This window comes from Dasypus novemcinctus, chromosome 7 (genome assembly GCF_030445035.2).
Source record: "Dasypus novemcinctus isolate mDasNov1 chromosome 7, mDasNov1.1.hap2, whole genome shotgun sequence".
NCBI classification, from domain to species: Eukaryota; Metazoa; Chordata; class Mammalia; order Cingulata; family Dasypodidae; genus Dasypus; species Dasypus novemcinctus.
In genome coordinates this window covers 84,418,594-84,441,213 of record NC_080679.1, presented here as the reverse complement: position 1 = coordinate 84,441,213, position 22,620 = coordinate 84,418,594, and the positions used below count along the sequence as shown (strand labels likewise).

The window sequence follows — 22,620 nt, the reverse complement described above, 5'->3', positions numbered from 1 at the left end:
CCAAATTCATTTATTACACTATAGCTTCCATAATATATTTGATTCTCTACATGAGCTAAATCGTAATCTTCTATATTGGTAGTTCTTTATGTCAGGTTTCATACTAGGTATTCCTAAATTCAAGGCAATTTATTCCCAAAATGTATCCATGTTCTATGACATGAAATGCTAAGCAAATCTAACAGAGCATGCATGTTTCCTTTATCTTTTAAAAGAATTATTAGTAGTTGCAAAACAACATAATCTTCCCTCAAGCATAATATTTAATTATTGACTCATAATTTTATTTAGTTTAACACCTTACCTATAATGAGTTTGTGTCCATTTCTTCATTCTTAACCAAGATCTAGGGATTAAGTAATCTTTTTATGTCCCTATCCATAACTAAAATCTAAAAGCACTATATCAATTTGATAAGATGTAAAACCTCAGGGAAATTGTTGTGGTAAGCTAGCTCTTAATTTTGATCACAGAGATAAGATAAACTTCTTTGGTGATTTTTTTTCTCTTACAGTTCATTTTTACCTACTACATTTATTTTCAGGCATGTCTCTGACAGCAAGCCCAGATTTTCCCTCTTTTTCCTTTTGTCATAAAGACAGAAAAGAAAGTCAGGGAACAATCCTTTCCCTAGGACAAGAGCAGCAGAGCCTTTTAAAGGACCTTTATTATTTTATGTGCTAAATGTTCGCAGCTCTCAGATTTATTGGTACAGCTGTCAACATGTATATTCAGTTTGATAATAATGTTCCAGTTTAACGAGGCCTCTTGGAATTATTTATTATTAAATATCATTACTTCCTGCAAATGTTCATGCTGATTAAGCCCATCCTTTCAGTTTCTTATCACACTTAGACCAATCACAGTGTGATGAGATGGTGAACTTTAAGCTAACTTGCTTTACACAAAACTTGTCGTCAAATCTTTAAATATACTTTAATGAAATGTCTGTTGACATAACTATGGAAAGTAGAAAAACTCATTTAAAAAAATCAACCGACCATACCTGAAGTACATTTGTACTCTTTGACATGACAATGATTACTTAAACATTTGGGACTGCCTTTGTGTGGAAAGCATGGCCATGAATGGCATTTGCCAAATACTTTGCCCATTGTACTCTGCTATGAATATGGCATATATTTCCCCAAGGCTCAGATCTCTATAAAAATTCCTTGAAATATATCAAGTGATACAGTAATGTAAGGTGCTATTTTCTTTACTGCTGCTGACAGTAACAATAGATGTAGTACAAATTCTTGATGATTTTGTAGGGTAATAACAGAAATGTCAATATTATCAATATTGCCCTATGAGGGAACCTAGAGAGTAATTTCATGTGTACAGTGGAAAAGCCCTATGAATGGAATATATATATATTTCAACATGGAATATGATTTTCTGACCTCAATTCTGTATGAAAGAGAAGTGTGGAGATTAGGACAAGGGATGTGTGCTCACTAAATGGAAATCTTAATGAGCAAGCTGTGGGGTAAAAATAATCTTATTTTGAAACACATTGCAGCCAGAAGCAGGTTAAATTTGCTCATTTGAGTTGCTCCCATCGTACCTATGAGTTCTATCACTGGACCAACCATACTGTTTTATACTTATCAGTTTATGGGTTTGTCCCCTTACTTTTGAGTACATTGAGGACAGACACCTTGTCTTATTTATGTTTTATTTCCTTAGGATCTAGACCATATCTAAGACATAATAGACAATCAACAAATGTTAACTAAATTAATTAGAGAAAGCACACATGAACAAAAAAAAAAAAGATGGAGATTTTCCTGCATACAAATTCCTTTATAATTATTTTCATTGTCCTCAAAAAGAAAAAAGTGGTACTTATGCAGGTGAAGACAGAAAAATGGCCAAAATTATTTCTAAAACTGAAAAATTATTTTACATTCTTTCTTTCTGTTATGGTTTGTTGCAAATGCATATATTATTCAAATCAGCAAATCATTCTAATTCTACAAAGCCCACTTCAACTATTCTCAGAAATGTAAAATTTTGAGAGAACTGCTTGCTGGATGAATCTAGTATTTTTCCTTTGGAAGATTTCATTGAAAAGGAGTATTTCAAGTTGTGCTTTGAAGAACAAAATGATTGTGACCAAATGGAGACCTTGAATGAGAAAAATTCTAGTTCTAGGAGAATAGATATGAAACAGTGAGCATGAGATCCTATCAAAAATAAATGTAGTAACCAACAACCACCAAAGTGGAAACCAAAACGTTTTTGGAGACAACAGACAATTGACAAGACAGGGCACCAAAAGATTATGACAAGGATGGAAATGATAATTAATTGAATGGGCTTAAAAATTACTTATAGAGTGGTGGTCATGAATCCTTCCAATCAAAATTATTGAATGATTATTATGTTCACAAAGAAAAAGGGAAAAGGAAACTTTTTAAAATAATATCTACTGAGCTAGGCACTAGGTCTGGTGTTTTACATATGCTATCTCAATCCTATGCCAATTCCTTTTGTAAAAAGAAACTAAAGTATAGAGAAATTGAGTTATTTGCTCCAAAGAGTTGGTGTGTGGACTTGACCTCTGTCTTTTTGTGTCTAAAATCTATGGTCTTTTCATCACATCGTCATCCCCACTCCCGCCCATGCCCCATTCTGCCTTCCATGGCCCCTTCCAATGGAAACATCTAGTGATGCAGTTCCTTTACACAAAGGCTTTAGCCTAGTTGTTTTTTTTTTAAGATATATATATATATATATATATATAAACTATTGAACAGCAATTGCTAAACAACAAACATAAGTAACTGCAAAATAAAGTAGTTTTATCAACATCTTGGGGAAAAACCCAAACAAACCCACCCTGAAATATGAAGGCAGAGGAAACAAATTATGCAAAGGTATTTATTCTACAAATCCAGAACTGTAGTTTCTTAATCACTTAACCTATTTTAGATCACTTTACAATGGCCATTTTATTCAGCCAGAATGTTTACTCACAGCTATAATTGTATCCTGCTGAGTTTGGGATGATGTCAAAGCACAAAGCTCAAGTTACACCAGCAAAAATGATACTTGTGAAAGCAGCCTTCAGAGAAATGTCTCTGAAAGCAGTGGAACTGATGATCACCCTCAAACAGCTGGTGTCAAGGCCTAACATAAGAAAGTTGGTCAATCCTAGAGCTCACTCCAGACTCTTGAAATGGCTTTAAGTCTATTGCTTATATTCACTATGGTTTTTCCATCTCTCATTTAAGACTGATTATGTCTTCAGCTTCTTGTCTTCTATAATAATGTGTCAAAAGATAACCAATAAACATTAATTCCCTGATAAATGTTCTACAAGGCTCTGACTCCAGAATCCCTGCAGTGTGAATAACTGGATCCAGTCCTATGGATAGGCACTGTCAGGGCCCCCTTCAAACAAAACTGGCAGAGGCTTGGAAGATAAGTTCTACCCAGGGACGTTGGGCTTTGTAATCAGTGGCACTCAAGTTGAGGCGTTGCACTCCCAGGCCCTTAGTCAAGATACTTCCCATGGAGCTTATTTAGGGGAATGTCTGAACCTTAGAAGGTATGGTAGCAGCCTTACCTACTGAAATGAGCCCTTTTGAAAAAGATCTTAGGCATCTGAGTCAGGTATCCCATGGTTTGAAAGCAAGCTCATCCACTTTACTTCTCTGTTTTCTCTTTTGAAATATCAGAAGAGAACAACTTCCTTTTTTCAATGGTTAAATGTGGTAAATTATGCAAAGAGCCTATGATAGTGCCTGGCAGTTAGCAGAGACCCCCAAATTATAGTTATTTCCAATATTGTTTCATTTGCCCTACAATACAGCTTAAAAAACAGAAGCATAAAAGTTTAAATGTCTTTTCTGCTTCCACACAATGAAAAGACCTGGACTGATTCCAAATGTGTGTTTGCAGCAGAAAAGAATCCATGATCTAGAGAAAGATGCCCTATCAAACCTAGAATTGGGGGTGGGGGGAAAAGGTCAGAGTTGTTTAGGGCAACTTCATAATTTTATAATTAACTAAAAATAGCTCTATTATAAGCTAAGGGATCTCAACAGCAGCCCCAATTTGATCTGAACATTTACGCTTCACTGCTTATACTTCACAACAAACCTTCAAACTGGAAAATTCACTGGAGTAATTAAGATTTTTAATTGGAAGAAAAAGTATACAATTCACAAAATGTGTTTAATTAGCCCTCAGACCACTCACTGATCCAACACACAATTTCCAATACAGTTGTAGAATTCTATAACATAGTCTTTGCTAAAAAGGAAACCATATTTTTAAAATAAAACAGCTACAACAATCTTGCAGGGTAAATATGTCCTAATTGAAAGATATTCTTACCTCTTGGCACTTAGCCCTCTTCCCTTTAATGTCTCATTTCTTTCTTAAACACTTTCAAGCTTGTTTTTAAATTAATTATACAAATCATTAGTATTAAAAGGCAATATAATGGTTTCAAGAAGTAGCTTCACAGACTATCTGCATATTTAATCAATTGCCTCTAAATTTTTAATCATTTGAATCCAGGTTCTTGTCTTGAAGCTTAACTTGATAACAAACCTACCAACTGGTAGAACTAATTGGTACAGAATCAGTCAATAATTTATTAGGAAAGGAAAAAAAAAATTGATGTTCCAAAGATATAAGACCACCAGCCCCAGTTATTTCTGAACAGTAACAAACAGCAAAACTGATGTTTGGCTTTATAATCCATGGTGCACTGGTGACATCCACTGGCTGTCCCTTAGCATCATTCCAATTCTTTGACTTTTTAGAGAAGAAAATTATAGAATAAGAACTTGAGGTTTTACATATTTATATCTCCCCTTTTTTGTTACCATGAGTTTGATTAACATACATTTAGTGTATCATGTGTCTAACATTTAAAATTTTGAAATTCAATATTTGAGAAACATTCTATATGTTCTGGGCTCGAATGACTCCATTGAAACTCCTTACCACTGTGAGTCTGAAAGAGCACAAACTGAAAGGTACTAAGAAGAGTAAACATCTTTCCTGGTTGTATCATCAGTGAAAATCAACATTATCTTATAGTAACATGAATTTGGTCAATTGCTTTGCTGCTGTGTTTTTGAAAATAGTGAAACATTTTACAAGGATTAGCACAAGGCAGGATTAGTCTAGTGCACTAAGGTGGTGGCCCCTTAAGGTTTTGTTAGTGTCAGAATCATGTGGATGGCTTAATACAAACGCAGATTTGTAGGCCTGTTCTAGAGCTGCATCTTTGAAAGAAGCTTCTGATGCAGTTAGCTCACAAACCACCCTTTGAGGAATACTGCAACAAGATATAGAATCTCTTACCCTCAGTGCAGAATACTATTTTGACCTCCCTTTTGGAGGAAGCATGGGAAAAGGTTCAACTTTATCATTGGGATAAATTCTTTAGGAATAATGTTTGACAATGCTCTTTAATCATTAGTTGAAAAGGTTTAAAAACAATGCAAATTATTGGTGGGTGAGATGCTATATATGTTTGTTTTGTAAGTTCACAACTATTATACAGTTATTGTTTATGTATGTTTATGTATGAGTGATATATTTCAATAAATGAAAAAATATAAAAATTTTTTAAAAAAGGAATGTGGTTTTGCATTCGGTCAATTCCCAAAATTTCATATACAAAAGGAATAAAAATTATAAAAAGAAAAAAATTTTCTCCAAATCTTCTGGGCAGGGCATATATGACAGAAATAATTAACTGTTGTTTATAAATAAACATCAAGTGCCTGCAATAAATGAGATAAAATGGATGGGTAAAAATTAGTGTGAAACTTTACATAATTTATACTCCCTATAAACATCAATGTATTAATATTAATGTGCTATCTGTGGGTGGTAAAATTACAGATGGATTTTTTTTTACTTATCTTGTCTAATTTTTATACAATGAAGATGTACTATTTATTTGATCTTTTAAAATGTTTAAATAAAAATGCCCTGCAGATTCTGAGAAAATCATGGTTGTGAGTGTAGTACAGAGTGGTGCATTTAGCAATTTTGATAATATTTAACCAATCATCATCATCATCATCATCTCTCAGATGAGCACAACTGCAATTAGCCAGAGGCTTCATGGATTATTTTAAGAATTGTGGTACTGCACAAAGAGTTGAGTATTTACTTGGAAACTACAAGTTAATAATTTTGAGGTACTAATTGTGACTTGGAGTAAAGGGCAATTTTGAGAATCACCAAGAATTCAAGAGAGACAAGGGCAAGAAAGCACAAAGGCTAAGCTATTTTCTATGAAAAAACCAAGGAAATAGCATCAGACTGATGGATTATAAAATGGTAAGAATAGGAGAGACAGTATAAATGACATCTAGAACTTGGAAGAAATGTTTTTCCCATTTTTTGGATATATGAAAATCTACCAAGTAGATAACAATTCCAGGTGTTATTTTCTTTTACTGTATTAAAATGTTATAATATTACAATGTACTGCAAAAGAAAATAATATCCTTGCAGACAAAATTCTCAAACAACCTTCAGAATTCCAAGCCTTTGTAGGCTTCATGCAAATCTGGTGTAATACTACTGGCAAGGGACTGGGGAGTGTGATACTGAAGTCAATTTGTAATCTTCATGAGTTATATTAGTCAGCCAAAGGGGTACTGATGCAAAGTACCAGCAATCTGCTGGCTTTTATAAAGGGTATTTATTTGGGGTAGAATCTTATAGTCATGAGCCATAAAGAATAAGTTACTTCCCTCACCAAAGTCTGTTGCCACGTGTTGGAGCAAGATGGCTGCCTGTCTCTGCAAAGGTTCAGACTTCCTCTTCCTCTTCCTCTTAAGGCTCCATGGGGCCAACTTCTTCCCATCTCAGCTGTAGGCTGGCATAAGACTTTGTCTCTCTGCCCTGGGTTCAATTCTTTCCAGCTCAGCTGCTCTGTTCTCTCCACAAGGTCAGTTGTAGACTATCAGGCTCTCTCTTCTGGGGACCTCTGCCATGTCTATGGAGCTGTCTCTATTTCTCGGTGTTCTTCTCCTGTGTGTTTACTTCCCAGGGCTCCAGCATCAAAACTCAAAATCTCTCCTCTGCTGCCTTGATTTCTCTGTGAGATCCCACTCACCAAGGGGGTGGGGACTCAAAATCCTACCGACCTGGCCAAATCAAAGCCTTTAATCATAACTTAATCAAGTAAAAGTGAAACCTCTGAATTTAATAAAATTTGATACCCCAGAGGAACACACCCATTTACAAACACAATCCAATTTCTAATTTTGGAATTCATAAACAATATCAAACTGCCACATTAGTTCTTCAAAAAAGCAGGGAGCTAGCCTTTAAAAACAGGTCCCTTTTAATGAAAATTCTCTAGTTTCTTTGAGTTACAAAGACCACAGCCTGGGGAGAGAACCTAAATTTAGACTTTTCTACCTTTTTTAAGAAAGCAGGCATCTGCAGAGAGGTGTGCCTATAGTCCATTGACAATTAACGGGAAATAACTAATCTACATCTTTAGGCAGGAGAATAATATGCTCAGAAACACTAGGTTGGATGGACAAGACATCCAATAATCCACATGTGCATTTTGAATTAGACAAGAATGCCAGATCACATTTAAAAATGACAAGCACATGAAGTAGGTAAATTTAGGGAAGTAGAGAATATGAAATAACAAGTAATTTCTTCCTATGTAGATGAGTCTATTAGTTTCTCTAAAATGAAAAGAACTTATTTTTTTCTGATTATAAAAGGAATTCCCATACATGAAAAACTTCATAAAAAAGATAAAACTGACTTCTCTTTACACTTCTGTGTAAAGAGAATTTCTAATTTCATATGCCAAAGGAGATTCTCTGTGCTTTACCATTTCTTTCTGGACCAAGCCTGAAAGTCTCACCATGCCTATGTAGAGTGGTTCTAAAGAAAGATATTTCTATCTCTAAGAATTCTATTAACATCTGTTTAAATCGTAACTTTCTTACCACCATGAGCATCACCATTCTTCTAGTTTCCCTGGCCCTAAAATACTAATCTCTTTTGGCTCCTTCCTTTGCTTCTCCCTCATCCCTCTATCAAACCTCTGATGATTATACTTCCACAAAATCATTTTTTCATGTTCATGGCTCTAGGATAGGTTCTCTTGATTTTGCCAAGACTATTTCAATAGCTACTTGATCGCTCTCCCCACTTTGGTTTACTTCCTATCCTTATTCGTCTTTTCAACAGTTGCCACTCTAACTCCAGACCTCATTAGGCTACTACTATCCTCAAATTATTTCAGCCATTCATTCTATAGACATTTTTTTAAAGCTTTTCTGATATGCCAGGCAGAGATAAAAAGAGGAATAAAGCACATTCTTGATTCCAACCAGGTAAAATTTAATGGGGTGATTCATTAATTATGGCTATCCATAACTAAAATGTAAACTGCTTTGCTGGGTACTGAAGGCTCCTCTTAGGCACAGGGGCTTGTCTTTCCAGGCCTATTTTCCACCCTGCCACATTCTATTTCCATTTCTATTTCCCACCCTGCCACAAAGCCCTGTATACCTTAGTTGCAATGAAACTATCATTTACTAAAAACTCTTAAACCCAATCTGTGCCCTTTCTATGCTGCCTGAGATGCTTCCCCACCCCCATCCCCCAATTTATCATAATACTGTATCTGTTCTCCAAGCCTTTTACATCTAACTCCTACATGCTAAGAACCCACCTTATTCCTTTCCTGCTGTCAGCAAGTATAACCAATGTCTCTATTCTGCTCTATCTGGCTTCTAGGATATACCTGTCTATAATTTTTTTCAAAAAGCAAGTTCTTTTCACATAATAGGGACTATATACACACTGAAGTGAACTTAACAAGCACACAAGGTAAGAACATCATTTTCAGCTCCTCATCAGATTGCTAACGTTTACCAGAGCCTCTGTGCTGTAAAGGGGAGTATAACCAGGCAGGAGGGACCTTCAGTTTTCTGTCTCGTGTTTTTTAGAGAATGCAGTGGGTGATGAGCAGTCAGTGTCTCAGTTTGCCAGAACTACTATCACGAATATCATAAACTGGATTTAGCTTAAACAACAGGAATTTTTTGGCTCACAGATTTGAGGTGAGAGGTCCAAAAATCAAGGTAACAGCAAGGCTTGCTTTCTCCCTAGTTCTGGAGTGTCCTGATGCTGGTTGCCAGCAATCCTTTGTATTGCTTGGGCTGTATCTCTGCCGCCCAACATGTAGTGATACCTTTCTCCATTTGTCTGCTCTTCCAATTTACTCTGACTTCCAGTTTTGCTGACTTCTGATTTCTGGCCTCTCCCCATGCTTTCTCCTACTTCTGGCTTCTGGTTTCTCCTCTTTATAAGGCCTCTGGTAATATGAATTAAGAACCATCCTTGCCCACTGGCACTCCTTAACTGAAAAAAATACTTTCAAGCGTTTCTATTTATAATGGGCTCACACCCACAAGAATGTGGATTAAGAACATGTTTAAACTAGACCTAAGAATGCCTACAATAGACAGAAGAGCTTTCTAAAGAGTAGAGGCGGTTTAGAACAGTGAACCTTTGCCATTCTCTTCTGAGAAGTCATGAGCTAGGAAACAGCCTGACATCACTAGCAGAATCCACCTACCATGTACATCTGGCATTGTTGGTGTTCAGAAGCCAGAAACCACATGGACCCTAAACTGGGACTCTGGTGAACTGACACTGACCACCCCAAAATAGAGTTAAACCAAATCCTTCATCCAATCTGCTCAAATCAGTCAGGGCTTACACTATTATATACGTGAACATCATTCTGAATTGAAGCACTTCTAATACTTTTATCTTTCTTATTAGGACTACTGGATGTTTCAAAATAATTACTTAACCCCTCAACATATGGAAATAAAGAACAAGGTGAACCAGATGTTCTGCTGCATTTAGTTCTTTCCAGGAGACTGAAATATACTAACATGAAAAGAAAAGGAAGAAATCAGAGCTGTTATTGTCTTCTTCCCTGCTCAAATTGGTGCAAGGTAGCAGATCTTAGTTAAATTAACATGAAAATTAATCCAAAAGTAATTCACATTTATCTAGGGAATCATTTTAATACTCTACCAACCGTGAATGTGTCTGACAGTTTCAGATTTAATTTCATATTAGATTTAGCCACATACACATGCATGTGCACATAAGTAAAGCCCTTTATCCGAAACAATCAGGAGAGAAAAAAACGATTCCCTCCATCAACTTTTTCTCAATACATTTTCTTGATTACATACTTTAAGATCAAAATAAGGTAGTACATATAAAATCTGGGCTCCATAAAGATAAATTTAGATTACTAATAGAGTTATAGACACAAGTAACAGAGAAGCATAAATTGGTCAATTTATGACAGCCTAGCATTTATTTTCTTATATTCTCAATTTGAACTGTGTGGAAAATGAAAAGCAGCAGTCCAAGTCAAAATACAAGATACTATTATAAATCTGGGGTATTCAGAGCCACTCTGAAAGGATGAAAGATCTAAGTGTTCAGCCTCTACTACTCTATTTAGAAGTTCTATGTGTCTTTTAAGCCTTTGTAGACACAGAATCAATATTTTATAACATCAATTTATGTTCTAAGCTTCAGAGTTTTAAGGAATTAGGTTTACATTGGCTAAAATTGAACTGAATACTTGAAAAATTCAGCCAATAATTTTTTCAGTTCTAATTGATTTTATTGGGATTCATGAATATCTTCAGATGCTATGTCACAAAAAAGTATAGTTTTTATTTAAAAACTAAAGTATGTTTTTGAAATACTGGTTTAAAAAAATCTTTCTAACTTTCCCACAATGTTTTTACAAGGGCCAATTTGAGAAGACAGGTAATATCTTACATGATTTTAATGTTTTTTGGATGTCATTTTTTCTGTTCTCCTTTTTTAGAACAATGAAAATCTTTCCCCTCCAAAAAGGGAAAAACAGAGTCCCAGAATCCCATCCAAAACATTTCAGATCGTCTCAAGAATGAAGGTGGAGATTATTATTTCAAGTTTCCAAAATTTTTGGCTTCCATATTCATGTTGTCATGGTAAGAAATGGAAAAGAGGGTAGAAAAAGAGAAAAGAAAGAATTTACCTATTAGGATCCTTAGTGATTTTGAATCTTTTATTTCATCCATTTTGATTGGGTTAATGACCTAGTAGTAAAAGGATCTAAAGAGTCTTTGAAAGCAAGAGCATGGGGCAAATGTGAAATACTATGGTGACAATGTAACATTATTACATGTTATATGTCACAAGATGACTTGAATGAATTATATGTGCCCTCTATATTTTGATCATTTTCTTAAAAATAAATATATGGTTCTAGCAAATCATTAACTGAATGAAAAATTGCAATGAACAATGTGCCACTAATAGTTACAAAAACAGTATAAATTTTACAGGATAGTTAATAATTCAATGATACAATAAAAGTCATTTAGGAAAAAAATCAATATATTTCAAAATAATTTTCAATTGCTACTTCAAAATGTGGTTTGATTTTAAGGTTATGATAAAAATATAACCAGAAAATATATAATTCAAAATAGCTTTCAGTTTTAATAAGAAGTTGTGGGTAGTTTCTTTTAATTGGTAAATTAAGATCTTACTATACTTCTTAAGTTACAAAAAAAGGTAATGTAATTGAAATTCAGTCTGTACATTCATTCCGAACCGAGAATTTTTCATATTTTGTAGGTAAGAATTCTAATGCTGTTAAAGTAAATAAGGACAAATAGATGTTTAAAATATGCATGTTTAAAGAATATTATAGTAATATAAAAGCACACAAGGACACACAAATCATTTTTTTCTGATATTTAATTTTAACTAATGAATTTTAAATGATAAAAGTAATATCAATCCAAGTCTTTGATTACTTGCAATGCACAATTTTTTGAACTTGCAGGTGAAATACATTTTTTTTTCACCATGGCAACGCTTTCACCCTTATTTCCAGTATTTCTTTTTATTTATTTATTTTCCTCTCGAGTCCTTTCTCTTCAATAGTCTAACAAGTCACTTCTGGTTTGGCTAAAGAGCAATCCTAGCACAATAATGCCTCAACTTGCAGGGAAGAACGCCCTTATTGAGCTGATAAAACTCCACCAGCTGGATTAGATCTGTGAATTTTGTGTGGCCATCATCTAGAGTGTGGAACATTTCACCGTCATCTTCCACCTACAAGAGAGATAACGACAGTGGTAAAGAAGACAAATTACCCAGAATGGCCATCATATTCCATTGCACACTTAAGACTTTATATGCCAAAACTGATAAGTTTCTAAAAGTAAAGGACAGTGAAAAGAATGATATGACATGTCTCACTTCTTTTTTTAATTTCACTTGCATTCTTGCATGAAAAAAAACAACAACCAAAACATCAACAGTTCCTAGGATAATAAGTATGACTGTACTTTCTCTACTTCTAATTCTCCCAACATTCTGTTAGGATAGTATGACTATCCTGAATCGATGAATGGTGAGAAATTTGCAATATCTGTGAAATAGCAACCAGAAAATTCTAATGTTCATATATATAGAAATTAATCTCTATTTTGAAATGTTGTCCATTTAATAGCCCCCCTTAGTATATTAAAAAAACAAAACAAACATTTGTGTCACTACATTGATTCTGAGGCTATCAAATATTACGCTAGTGATGTCAGTGAATCTGTTGTTGTTGTTGTTGTTTGGGTTTTTGTTGTTTTATTTATTTTTTTGGTAGTGAAGTCTTCTGGCATTAAACAATTCATACTTGTCAGGACACTGATCACATAAAAGTAGAGAGGATACTTAACGGGGCCTTTGGATAATTCTCCAAAGAGGCAATTAAAATAGGAAATACTAGTAATTTAACAACCTTACATAAAACTTTCCTGAAAGTAGAAAGACTCTCTCTTCCATACTACTTGGTTCCTTTACACAAACTACACACATTCATGTGCATATGTGTGTACACACATGTACATAGGAGCACACGGCAGCAGCAACGAAAGCCCAAAGAAAGTTGTGCCACCTAGAAGCAAGTTTTTATTTTTCACAGAGATTTTTTAAGTGTACTCAGAATTGTTTAAAGGTTCAACAGTATCACAGCTCTTGTAATTCTATCATAACCATTATAAATGAAACAAAATAAAACAAAACAAAAAAAACATTTTCGAGTGAAGAGAGAAGGAGCTTTAACATAATGGTTTTTAAATAACTGTTAGTAGAATTCAAGAGAAAAAATCTCTAGTGGCCTTTTAACAACAGGTGGCATGAGGTCTATACAATATTGCTAAATCATATTTCATGAGAAAGGGAAATTTGATTTTTGCAATTCCTGTATTTCTTATATTAATTCAGGCTCATAAAATCATTTCTGCCAAACTTAACTCTAGTCAAAGCACAAGCTCCCAAATTATATTTAATAAGAGGACCAAAAGAAAACCAAAGTTTTCAAAAGCTTGTGCATTAAGATCATTTCTAATATAGGAATGTAAAATCACAAATTACTTACTGGTATAATTTGAAAGTGCTTTATTTTTTGTCCATGACTCATTGACAGTACGAAAGTTTTGGGGTTACTCTGACTATCCCGTACCAAGAAAACTCTAAAGAGAGAGAAGTAATTTCAGTATGTCTCTACATTTACTCATGGATTGCATAGAATAACAGCATGTAAAAAATCCAGGAAGTGTATTCATAAATGTTGTAGCCTGGGTTTCCTTTACTGTGCATTCAATGGATGGAAATATTTAACATGGTAAATTATATGGTAAAATATAAACAAACATAAAATGGTCACCGGAGCTATTATCATTTTATGGATAAATATACAGCCCATTTGTCAAACTTTTTGCTCACAATAATCAATATAATGTTATATTGGCATCAAAAATTAATGTTATGTGTGCCCTTTTTTAACTGGGAAATTGGGCATTTATGGGTAATTGTAGTTTTTTGTTATTTTTAACTTCTGGGTCATACTTAGGTCATGAGGAGAGAAAATTATTTAGAATGAAATCATGTTTTCTAACTACTCCCCTACAGTGGATCCCCTTTCTTCTTCTGATTCTGGTTCCTACTGATATATATACAATAAGAAGTCAAAAAATGAGAAATGAATATATTTTCCAAAAAGAAAAAAATTAATCCTTAAATCATTTTTAAAGTTTAAGCAAAATATTTGAAGTAAATAAATACCCAAATAACATTTACTTTATCCCTGAAGAATAAAGCACACAAAAAAAGCATCTATATCACTAGGCAAGAAAAACAAAACATGGCCTAACGTCCTCAAGGAAAATGCTGCCATACATAGGTTCTTAGATATTGCCAATACAACACAAAACCAGTTTTGTATTAATTGTTGACAGACTATGCAAACAAGTCCCCACTGGTGACTCCAATACTAATCTCACTGTGCCTGGACAAGGAGATAGACAAATTTGAGCCATCACAGATATCTGATGAGATGAGCAATTTCATTTGTGCTGTTTCAGATTCCTACATTACATCACTGGGAGATGGGATAAGAATGTTTCACGGGTAAATATAGCTGTCACTCCCTCCATTTTCCCAAGCAGATCACCACCACCACCTAGTGGACTGCACGGCACCATCACCTCTTTCCAAAGGAATACCAAGAAACAAATAATTAAAAATTATATATATGACAGTATTGTCATTTCTTATATATGAGTATTTCACTTATAAAAACTGGGCTCAGAAATAAAGAAAATTATAATCCTCCCAAACATTTTAACAATTTTTTGTCAGTTAGTCCTTACTTGGCCTCACCAGATTGTAATTCTGCTGATTGTTCAAATTTATATCCAAAAAGGCTCTGCTCCATACAGAAAAGCATATTAAAATCTTCCCTTATTTAAAGTCTGGTGAAATGCTGACTTGCTATTAATAATTTTCCATGTAACATATGTTTTCATACAAACGTCAGTATTAAACCACCTCAAAACCTTGTCATTATCTTAAGTCAACCCTTGAAGATAAAAGATCCCATCGCCTTTTGTTTAAACTGATATTGATCTTATTTGTTACCCAAACCTCAAGACAACCTCCTTAATTTGCATTGAATTTGCAAAAAGAATTTAGAGAGTATTATTAGATAGTATCTGATATACTTAATAATTTCAGAAAAATAAAATGTTTTAGATTATAAATCTTTTGTAATATATTTTATATTTGTCTTGCATCCTTTCCATGATATCTAGATTAAAGATAACATGAGAAACAATCAAGATAACATAATATACCTTATGTAGGTATATTACTTTAAGCTGCTAAAATTTACAGGAAAGAAAATAGGGATGCAGAAAGAAAAAAAAAGGAATAAACAGTAAAATATGTAAGAAACAACCTTTACTTCATGGGCCCTATATTATTCTTTTTTTAATTTTTATTTTTAAAGAGGCTTGAGATTACCTAAATGTTACATAAAAAACACAGAGAATTCCTATATGCCCCCCCTTCCCCACTTTTCCACATTAATATTATAACATCTTTCATTAGTGTGGTATATTTGTCACAGTTGATAATCACATATTGAAGCATTGCTACTAACCATGGACTACAGTTTACATCATAGGTTACACTCTGCCCTGCACAATTTCACAGGTTATGACAATTGTATTATGGCCTGATTCCATCATTGCAATGTCAGCTGCATTATTCTTAAAAACAAAACTTGTAGGATAATATGAAGGACCATATTTTGGAAGCATATTAATTTCATGTTCAAATAAAATTTTTTCCAACATCTACCACAACTTAATTGACACCCTAAAACAAGTTCAGTTATTTTTATCACCTCAATTTGTATGTTTGATACTGAAAGTTCACATAATGGGTTTATTTGCGACCACTGGTTAAGAGCATAGCATCCTAGTCAGTGATGTGTGCATTTATGCAACAAATACTAAGGACACACAATATACTAGGTATTATATAGATACTGAAAGGATGCAATTGTAACCACCCTTATAAAAACAGAAGTCACTTCTGTTTCATAAGCCAAAGTCAAAAACTTGTTATGTGTTGAATAAGTAAGTAGTGCTTATAGAAGAAACTGAAATCACTACAACTCAAAAATCAAAAAATTCAAACTTACCCATCCACAAGCCCTTGCTGAATGATCAGTCGCTGAGCTTCATCTCTGGAAATTTTGTGGTGAAACCATGGCTGTGATCGGTGTATGGCTAAAGAAACAAAATGGATGAACACAAAGCTTTGTTTGAAATGATCACAATTTAATTACACGTACTTTCCACCGTGCCCACTCAGTGACTACAGCTAAGTGCACCTCATTCATCCATTCAGTTATAATGACTCTTTAGACATACCCATGCTCGTGGCAGAGCTCTGAGAAGAGGCAGTGGGGCTACCATGAGTGCCCAGTCGTAAACATCCTTTTTTCTGCACAAGGAAGGGGAAAATGATATTCAAGTTTTGAGTGAAACAAACTCAAATCATAAAAAAATACATTAAAGAAAGTGAAGCTATTAGTACCCTCCAAGCAAGTCCTTCTTCAACTGCAACTGAAAGGGCTTCAGTGGGATTTTCTATAACTCTGCTTTTCTGGCCTGAGAAGTCCATTGCTACCAGGGAATTCTCTGATATACTTCTCTGAAAAAAAAAAAACAACACTAATTTTTAACTATGACAGTATCTTTCACAGTTATCTTCCAGTGCTTTGTCGGGAATAATATTCCCTTCTAGAAAGGAGTACAAATGGTGGCTAGCAACAAAATACATCTCAGGTAATTGAAAAGTTAAGGTACATATACAAGAAAAAAGTGGTGTTATAAAATATTTTGGTTAAATAAGTTACACAGTTATTTGTTAAGGTAATTAAGGGCCGGATTAAGAGACCAATTCTGTCTTTCTGCTAAAACAATCCTATCTCTTCATATTCTCCAGTAAAATGGGAAAACTCCAATTTAGAAAGGTATAATTCTTTCTCTGGTTAAGAAAATCCATTCTTTCTGAACTCATCTCTTTAGTGCACTTTGAGATTCATGAATTGACATTTAAATGTCCAGTCAATCCACTTATGAAGTAGCTATTTGATAAAATTGAGATGCACAAAAGGTATAATTTAAATTGACTTGCATCATGTCTTTAGAAAGAATTAGTACTCCTATTTTATAATGGAGAAAACCAGAACATGTATATATTAAAAATGAAAATCAGAGACCTAACCTAACAAGCAGAGAAACAAGATAAAGAAGAACAAACTAGAACCAAAGTGAGCAGAAGGAAGGAAATAAAAAAGATTATAGTGGGTAGTAATGAAATAGAGAATAAAAAACAATAGAGAGGATTGACAAAACCAAAATTTGATTCTTTGCAAAAAAAATCAATAAAATCAATGAACCTTTGGCTACACTGACAAAGGAAAAAAGAACAAGGACACAAAAAACTGAAATTAGAAATGGAATGGGGGACATTAGTGCTGACCCCACAAAATTAGAAAAAGATTTTAAGAGAATATTATGAACTGTATATGAACAAATTAGAGAGCCAAGATGAAATTCCTAGAAACACAAAGTAATAGAATATCTTACTAGATGAATAACAAGTAAAGAGACTGTGTCAGTCATCAAAAAGCTCACAACAGAGAAAGCCTAGGACCAGATGGCTCCACTGGAGAACTTTATCACAAATACTCCAAGAAGAATTAACACCAATCCAGCTCAAATTCTTCCAAATGGAAGAGGTGAACACTCTCTAACTCATTTTATGAGGCCAATATCACCATTAATACCAAAGCCAGATAGATATGCCACAACAAAAGGAAATTACAGACCAACATCCCTTCTGAATATAGATGCATAAGTCCTCAATAAAATACTAGCAAACCAAATCCAACAGAGATAACTGTACACAGTTATCAAGTGGGATTTATCCCAGGTGTACAAGGGTGGTTCAATGTAATAAAATCAATTAATACAATATACCACATTAATAGAATGAAGTTAAAAAAAACACATGATCATCTCGATTGACACAGAAAAGGCACTTGACAAAATCTGGCACTCCTTCTTGATAAAAACACTCAGAAAACGAAGAACAGGAGGTAACTTCTTCAACATGATAAAGAGCATATATGAAAAAGCCAATGCTAACATTATACTCGATCGAGAAAAACTAAAAGCTTTCCCACTAAGATCAGGAACAAGACAAGGGTGACCACTGTCGCCACTGTGACCAACACTGTACTAGAGGCTCTAGCCAAAACAAATAGACAAGAATGAGAAATAAAAGGTATCTAAATTGGAAAAGAAGCAATTGAACTCTCCCTATGTAAATGACATGATCCTATATATAGAAAAATCCACAACAATGTTACTAGAGCTAACAAACAAATTCAGGAAAGTGATAGAATATAAGATCAACATGCAAAATTTGGTAGTGTTTCCATACACTAGTGTTTAGCTTCCTGAGTTGCTTAAAACAAATACCATGAAATCAGTTGGCTTAAACAACTGCAATTTATTAGCTTACAAGCTCTCTGCAAACCCTGGGACACATGTCCCACCATCTCTAAGCACTGTAGTGACAGCCAGGCTCTGTGCCAACCAGGGCACAGGTCCCACCATCTCTAAGCACTGGGGTGGCAGCATTAGACAATGGAAATTTATTAGCTTACAGTTTTGAAGCTAAGAAAATGTCCATATCAAGACATGAGCAAGGCAATGCTTTCTTCCCAAAGACAGGCTGTTGGTGAGCCTTGGTTCCTCTACCACATGGCAAGGCTCATGTCTCTCCCCTTCTCTTCAGGTTTTCTTGCTTCCATGGCCTTTTCTCCTTGTATTCATTCCATTTATAAGAGGGTCCAGTAATAGGATTAAGAGTCATCCTGAATGAGGTGGGTCACACTTTAATTTCTTAAGCTTCTAACTTCAATGGTCTTTTCCCTTTTCTCCTTGTATCCATTCCATTTATAAAAGAGTCCAATAATAGGAATAAGAATCATCCTGAATGAGGTGGGTCACACCCTAACTAAAGTAGCCTCATCAAAAGGGCCCACCTATAATGAGCTCATACCCACAGGAATGGATTAAACTTAAGAACGTGTTTTTCTGGGGTACAGACAGCTTTAAACCACCATAGCTAGTAATGAACAATCTCAAGAGGAAATCAAGAAAAAAAGTTCCATTTACGAAATAGCTACTAAAAGAATCAAACATGCAGGAAGAAACTTAACTGTGGATGTAAAGGACTTGTACATGGAAAACTACAAAAATTATCAAAATTTCAATATCCTTCTTTGCCAAAATGGAAAAGCCAATCATCAAATTTAATTGGAAGAGTAAGGGACCTCAAATAGCCATCTTGAAAAAGTAGATAAAGTGTGAGGACTCACGCTTCCTAATTTTAAAACTTATTACAAGGCTACTGTAATCAAAACTATATGCTACTGGGCATTGTGGAAACATGGCCGAAAGTTTAGGCAGATAGGGCTCAGCCCTTACTAAACCAACAGAGAAAGAGCCAGAGGCTGCTTTGGAGACCTGCTTTGCTGTACGGCAAAGAAGGATATCGCTTCACAACTTTTAGGAGAATGAGGGTCAGAGAGACGAAGAACCCAAAACAACTAATCGGGAGTTAATCTCCCAGCTGCTGGGAAGGTTTCCTCTCCCCCATCCCCGAGATATTAAGCGAGGGTAAACTCCTGGTGAATTGTATTTAACTGAAAGGAGAGCAGACATCTTCCTCCCTGCCAGCTCCTTTGGGTATATATAGAACGGGAAGGTGCTGAGTCCTCTAGGGGTACTGGACAGATAGGGAAGACGGGGAAATAGTGGGTTGCCTGCCTGGGTGCTGGAAGCGACACACATACCCTGCCTCAGGGCGGATAGACTAGGTGGAGCCTCTGGCCCCCAGTTCCAAACAAGAGTGTGAGGGCAGATTTCCTGCGGGGAAGAGGGGTCTGGGAGGGTGGAGAGTGATTTCTTTGTGGTGACTTTAGCCAGCTGGGCCCTCCTTGAATATAGGAAGGGACCCTGACTTGACAGGGAGGGGAGGGGGATCTCCTCGAGCAGGAGGTCATGCCCAGCTGCCTAGGCAAAGAGAGGAATTACATCAGAGAGGAGGCAGAGGCTGCTGATCAGCAGGACTCCACAGGACTGTAGGGAGTCTAACCTGCCCCAGGGAAAAGGGCAGCTAACCTTCTGAAAGGCTAATTAACCTAAGGAGGGAGACTAGCTCAGTGGAAGAATTTTTGCCTAGCAAATATGAGATCCCTGGTTTGGTTCCTGGTTCCTCTATTGAGGAGTGATCCACCAGGTTATCAAGCATCCATCCACCTGAAACTTTATGACAGGGAACATGCAGACATTCTCACTATATTAGCTTTTCTTGGATCTCTTATTAAATACATTTTTAAAAATGAACTACTTACCTTATTTTACTCACTAAAACCTGGTTCAAAACCTGCAGAGAGCAGGCTGCAGGGTGACTGACTGATGAACACCAGCAGAGAACCAGATTAGGCACAAAGATATGGAAGTTAAACAACACACTCTTAGACAAACAGATGGTCAAGAAGGAAATCTCAAAAGAAATCAGTAACTATCTTGAAATGAATGAAAATGACAACACAATGGATCAAAATGTATGGGATCCAGCAAAAGCTGTACTGGCAGGAAATTTCATAGCCATAAATGCCTATATTAAAAAATAAGAAAGAACAAAAATCAAAGACCTAACTGCATACTTGGAGGAATTAGAAAAAGAACAACAAACTAACCCCAAAGGAAGTAGAAGAAAGGAAATAACAAAGACTAGAGCACAACAAAATGAAATAGAAAACAAGGAAGCACTAGAAAAAATAAACAAAAGCAAAAGCTGGTTAATTGAGAAAACTAATAAAATCGACAAACCCTTAGCTAGACCAACAAAGAAAAAGAGAAGATGCAAATATATAAAATAAGAAATGAGGAAGGGGATATCACTACTGACCCCACAGAATTAAAGAGTACCATAGGAGTATACTTTGAAAAATTATATACCAACAAGATGGATAATTTAGAGGAAATGGACAAATTACTAGAAACACACAAGCAGCCTATATTGACAAAAGAAGGAATTGATGAACTCAACAAACTAGTCACAAGTAATGAAATAGAGTTAGTCATCAACAACTTCCCAACTAAGAAGAGCCCAGGATCAGATGGCTTCACAGGTGAATTCTACCGAACTTTCAGAAAGAATACCAATCCTGCTTAAACTCTTCCAAAAAACAGAAGTAGAGGGAACACTGCCTAACTCATTTTATGATGCCAACATCGCCCTAATACCAAAGGCAAACAAAGATGTCTATAGGAAAGATGTCTATAGGAAAACCATACAGCAATCTCTCTAACGAACCTAGATGCTAAAATCCTTAATAAAATACTTGCTAACCATATTCAACAACACATCAAATGAATTATACACCATGACCAAGGTTTCATCCCTTGAATGTAAGGATGGTTCAGCATGAGAAAATCAATGTAATACAGCACATAAACAGATTGAAAGAAGAAAACCACATGATCATATCTATAGATGCAGAAAAAGCCTTTGACAAAATACAGCACCCTTTCCTGATAAAAACACTACAAAAGACTGGAATAAAAGGAAACTTCATTGGCATGATAAAGGGTATATATGAAAAACCCACAGCTAACATCGTGTTCAATGGTGAAATCCTAAAATCTTTCCCTCAAAGGTAAGGAACAAGACAAGGATGCCTGCTTTCACCACTTCTATTTAACATTGTGTTAGAAGTACTTGCTCAGGCACTTAGGCAAGAAAAACATAAAAGGCATTCAAATTGAAAAGGAAGAAGTAAACATTTCACTATTTGCAGATTACATGATCCTAAACATAGAAAGCCCTGAGAAGTCTACAACAAAGCTTCTAGACCTTATAAATGAGTAAAGTCACAGGATATAAGATCAACATGCAAAGATTAGTAGCATTTCTGTATACCAATAAGGAGCAATCTGAGGAGGAAATCAAGAAAAAAATCCCATTTACAATAGCAACTAAAAGAATCAAATAACTAGGAATAAATTTAACTGAAGATGTAAATGACTTACATGCAGAAAACTACACAACACTATTAAAGGACATCAAAGACAATTTAAATCATGGAAGTATATTCCGTATTCATGGATAGGAAGACTCAATATCATTAAGATATCTATCCTACCCAAACTGATCTACAGATTTAATGCAACCCCAATAAAAATTACTACAGCATTTTTTACTGAACTGGAAAAATTACCTATGAAATTTATTTGGAAGGACAAGAGGCCCTGAATAGCAAAAACATATTGAAAAAGAAAAAGTTAAATCAGAAGAATCACAATACCTGACTTTAAAACATACTACAAAGATACAGCAGTCAAAACGGCATGGTATTGGCACAAGGCTAAACATACTGATCTTGGAACCAATTTGAGAGTTCTGATGTAGATCCTCGCATATTTAGTCAACTGATACTTGACAAGGCCAGCAGCCTCTTTCAACTAGGAGAGAATGGTCTCTTTAACAAATGATGTTTGGAAAACTGGATATCCATATCTGAAAGAATAAGAGAGGAACACCATCTCACACCTTATTAAATAATTAACT

General features: G+C 35.0%; 1 protein-coding gene across 2 annotated transcripts in view; it reads right to left on the bottom strand.

The window, feature by feature from the left end:
- Nucleotides 1–11,793: 11,793 nt before the first annotated feature.
- The window catches only part of GRB14 (growth factor receptor bound protein 14), a 138,804-nt gene continuing 127,977 nt past the window's right edge, over nucleotides 11,794–22,620 (bottom strand). For both annotated transcript variants that reach the window (XM_004464393.4, XM_004464394.4), the window contains 5 exons: nucleotides 16,501–16,617; nucleotides 16,335–16,407; nucleotides 16,103–16,190; nucleotides 13,493–13,586; nucleotides 11,794–12,171 (listed from right to left, as the gene is read on the bottom strand). In XM_004464393.4, the coding sequence (XP_004464450.1) occupies nucleotides 12,025–12,171; nucleotides 13,493–13,586; nucleotides 16,103–16,190; nucleotides 16,335–16,407; nucleotides 16,501–16,617 (519 nt within the window). In that variant the 3' untranslated portion in view covers nucleotides 11,794–12,024. The remainder of the gene's footprint in view (nucleotides 12,172–13,492; nucleotides 13,587–16,102; nucleotides 16,191–16,334; nucleotides 16,408–16,500; nucleotides 16,618–22,620) is intronic.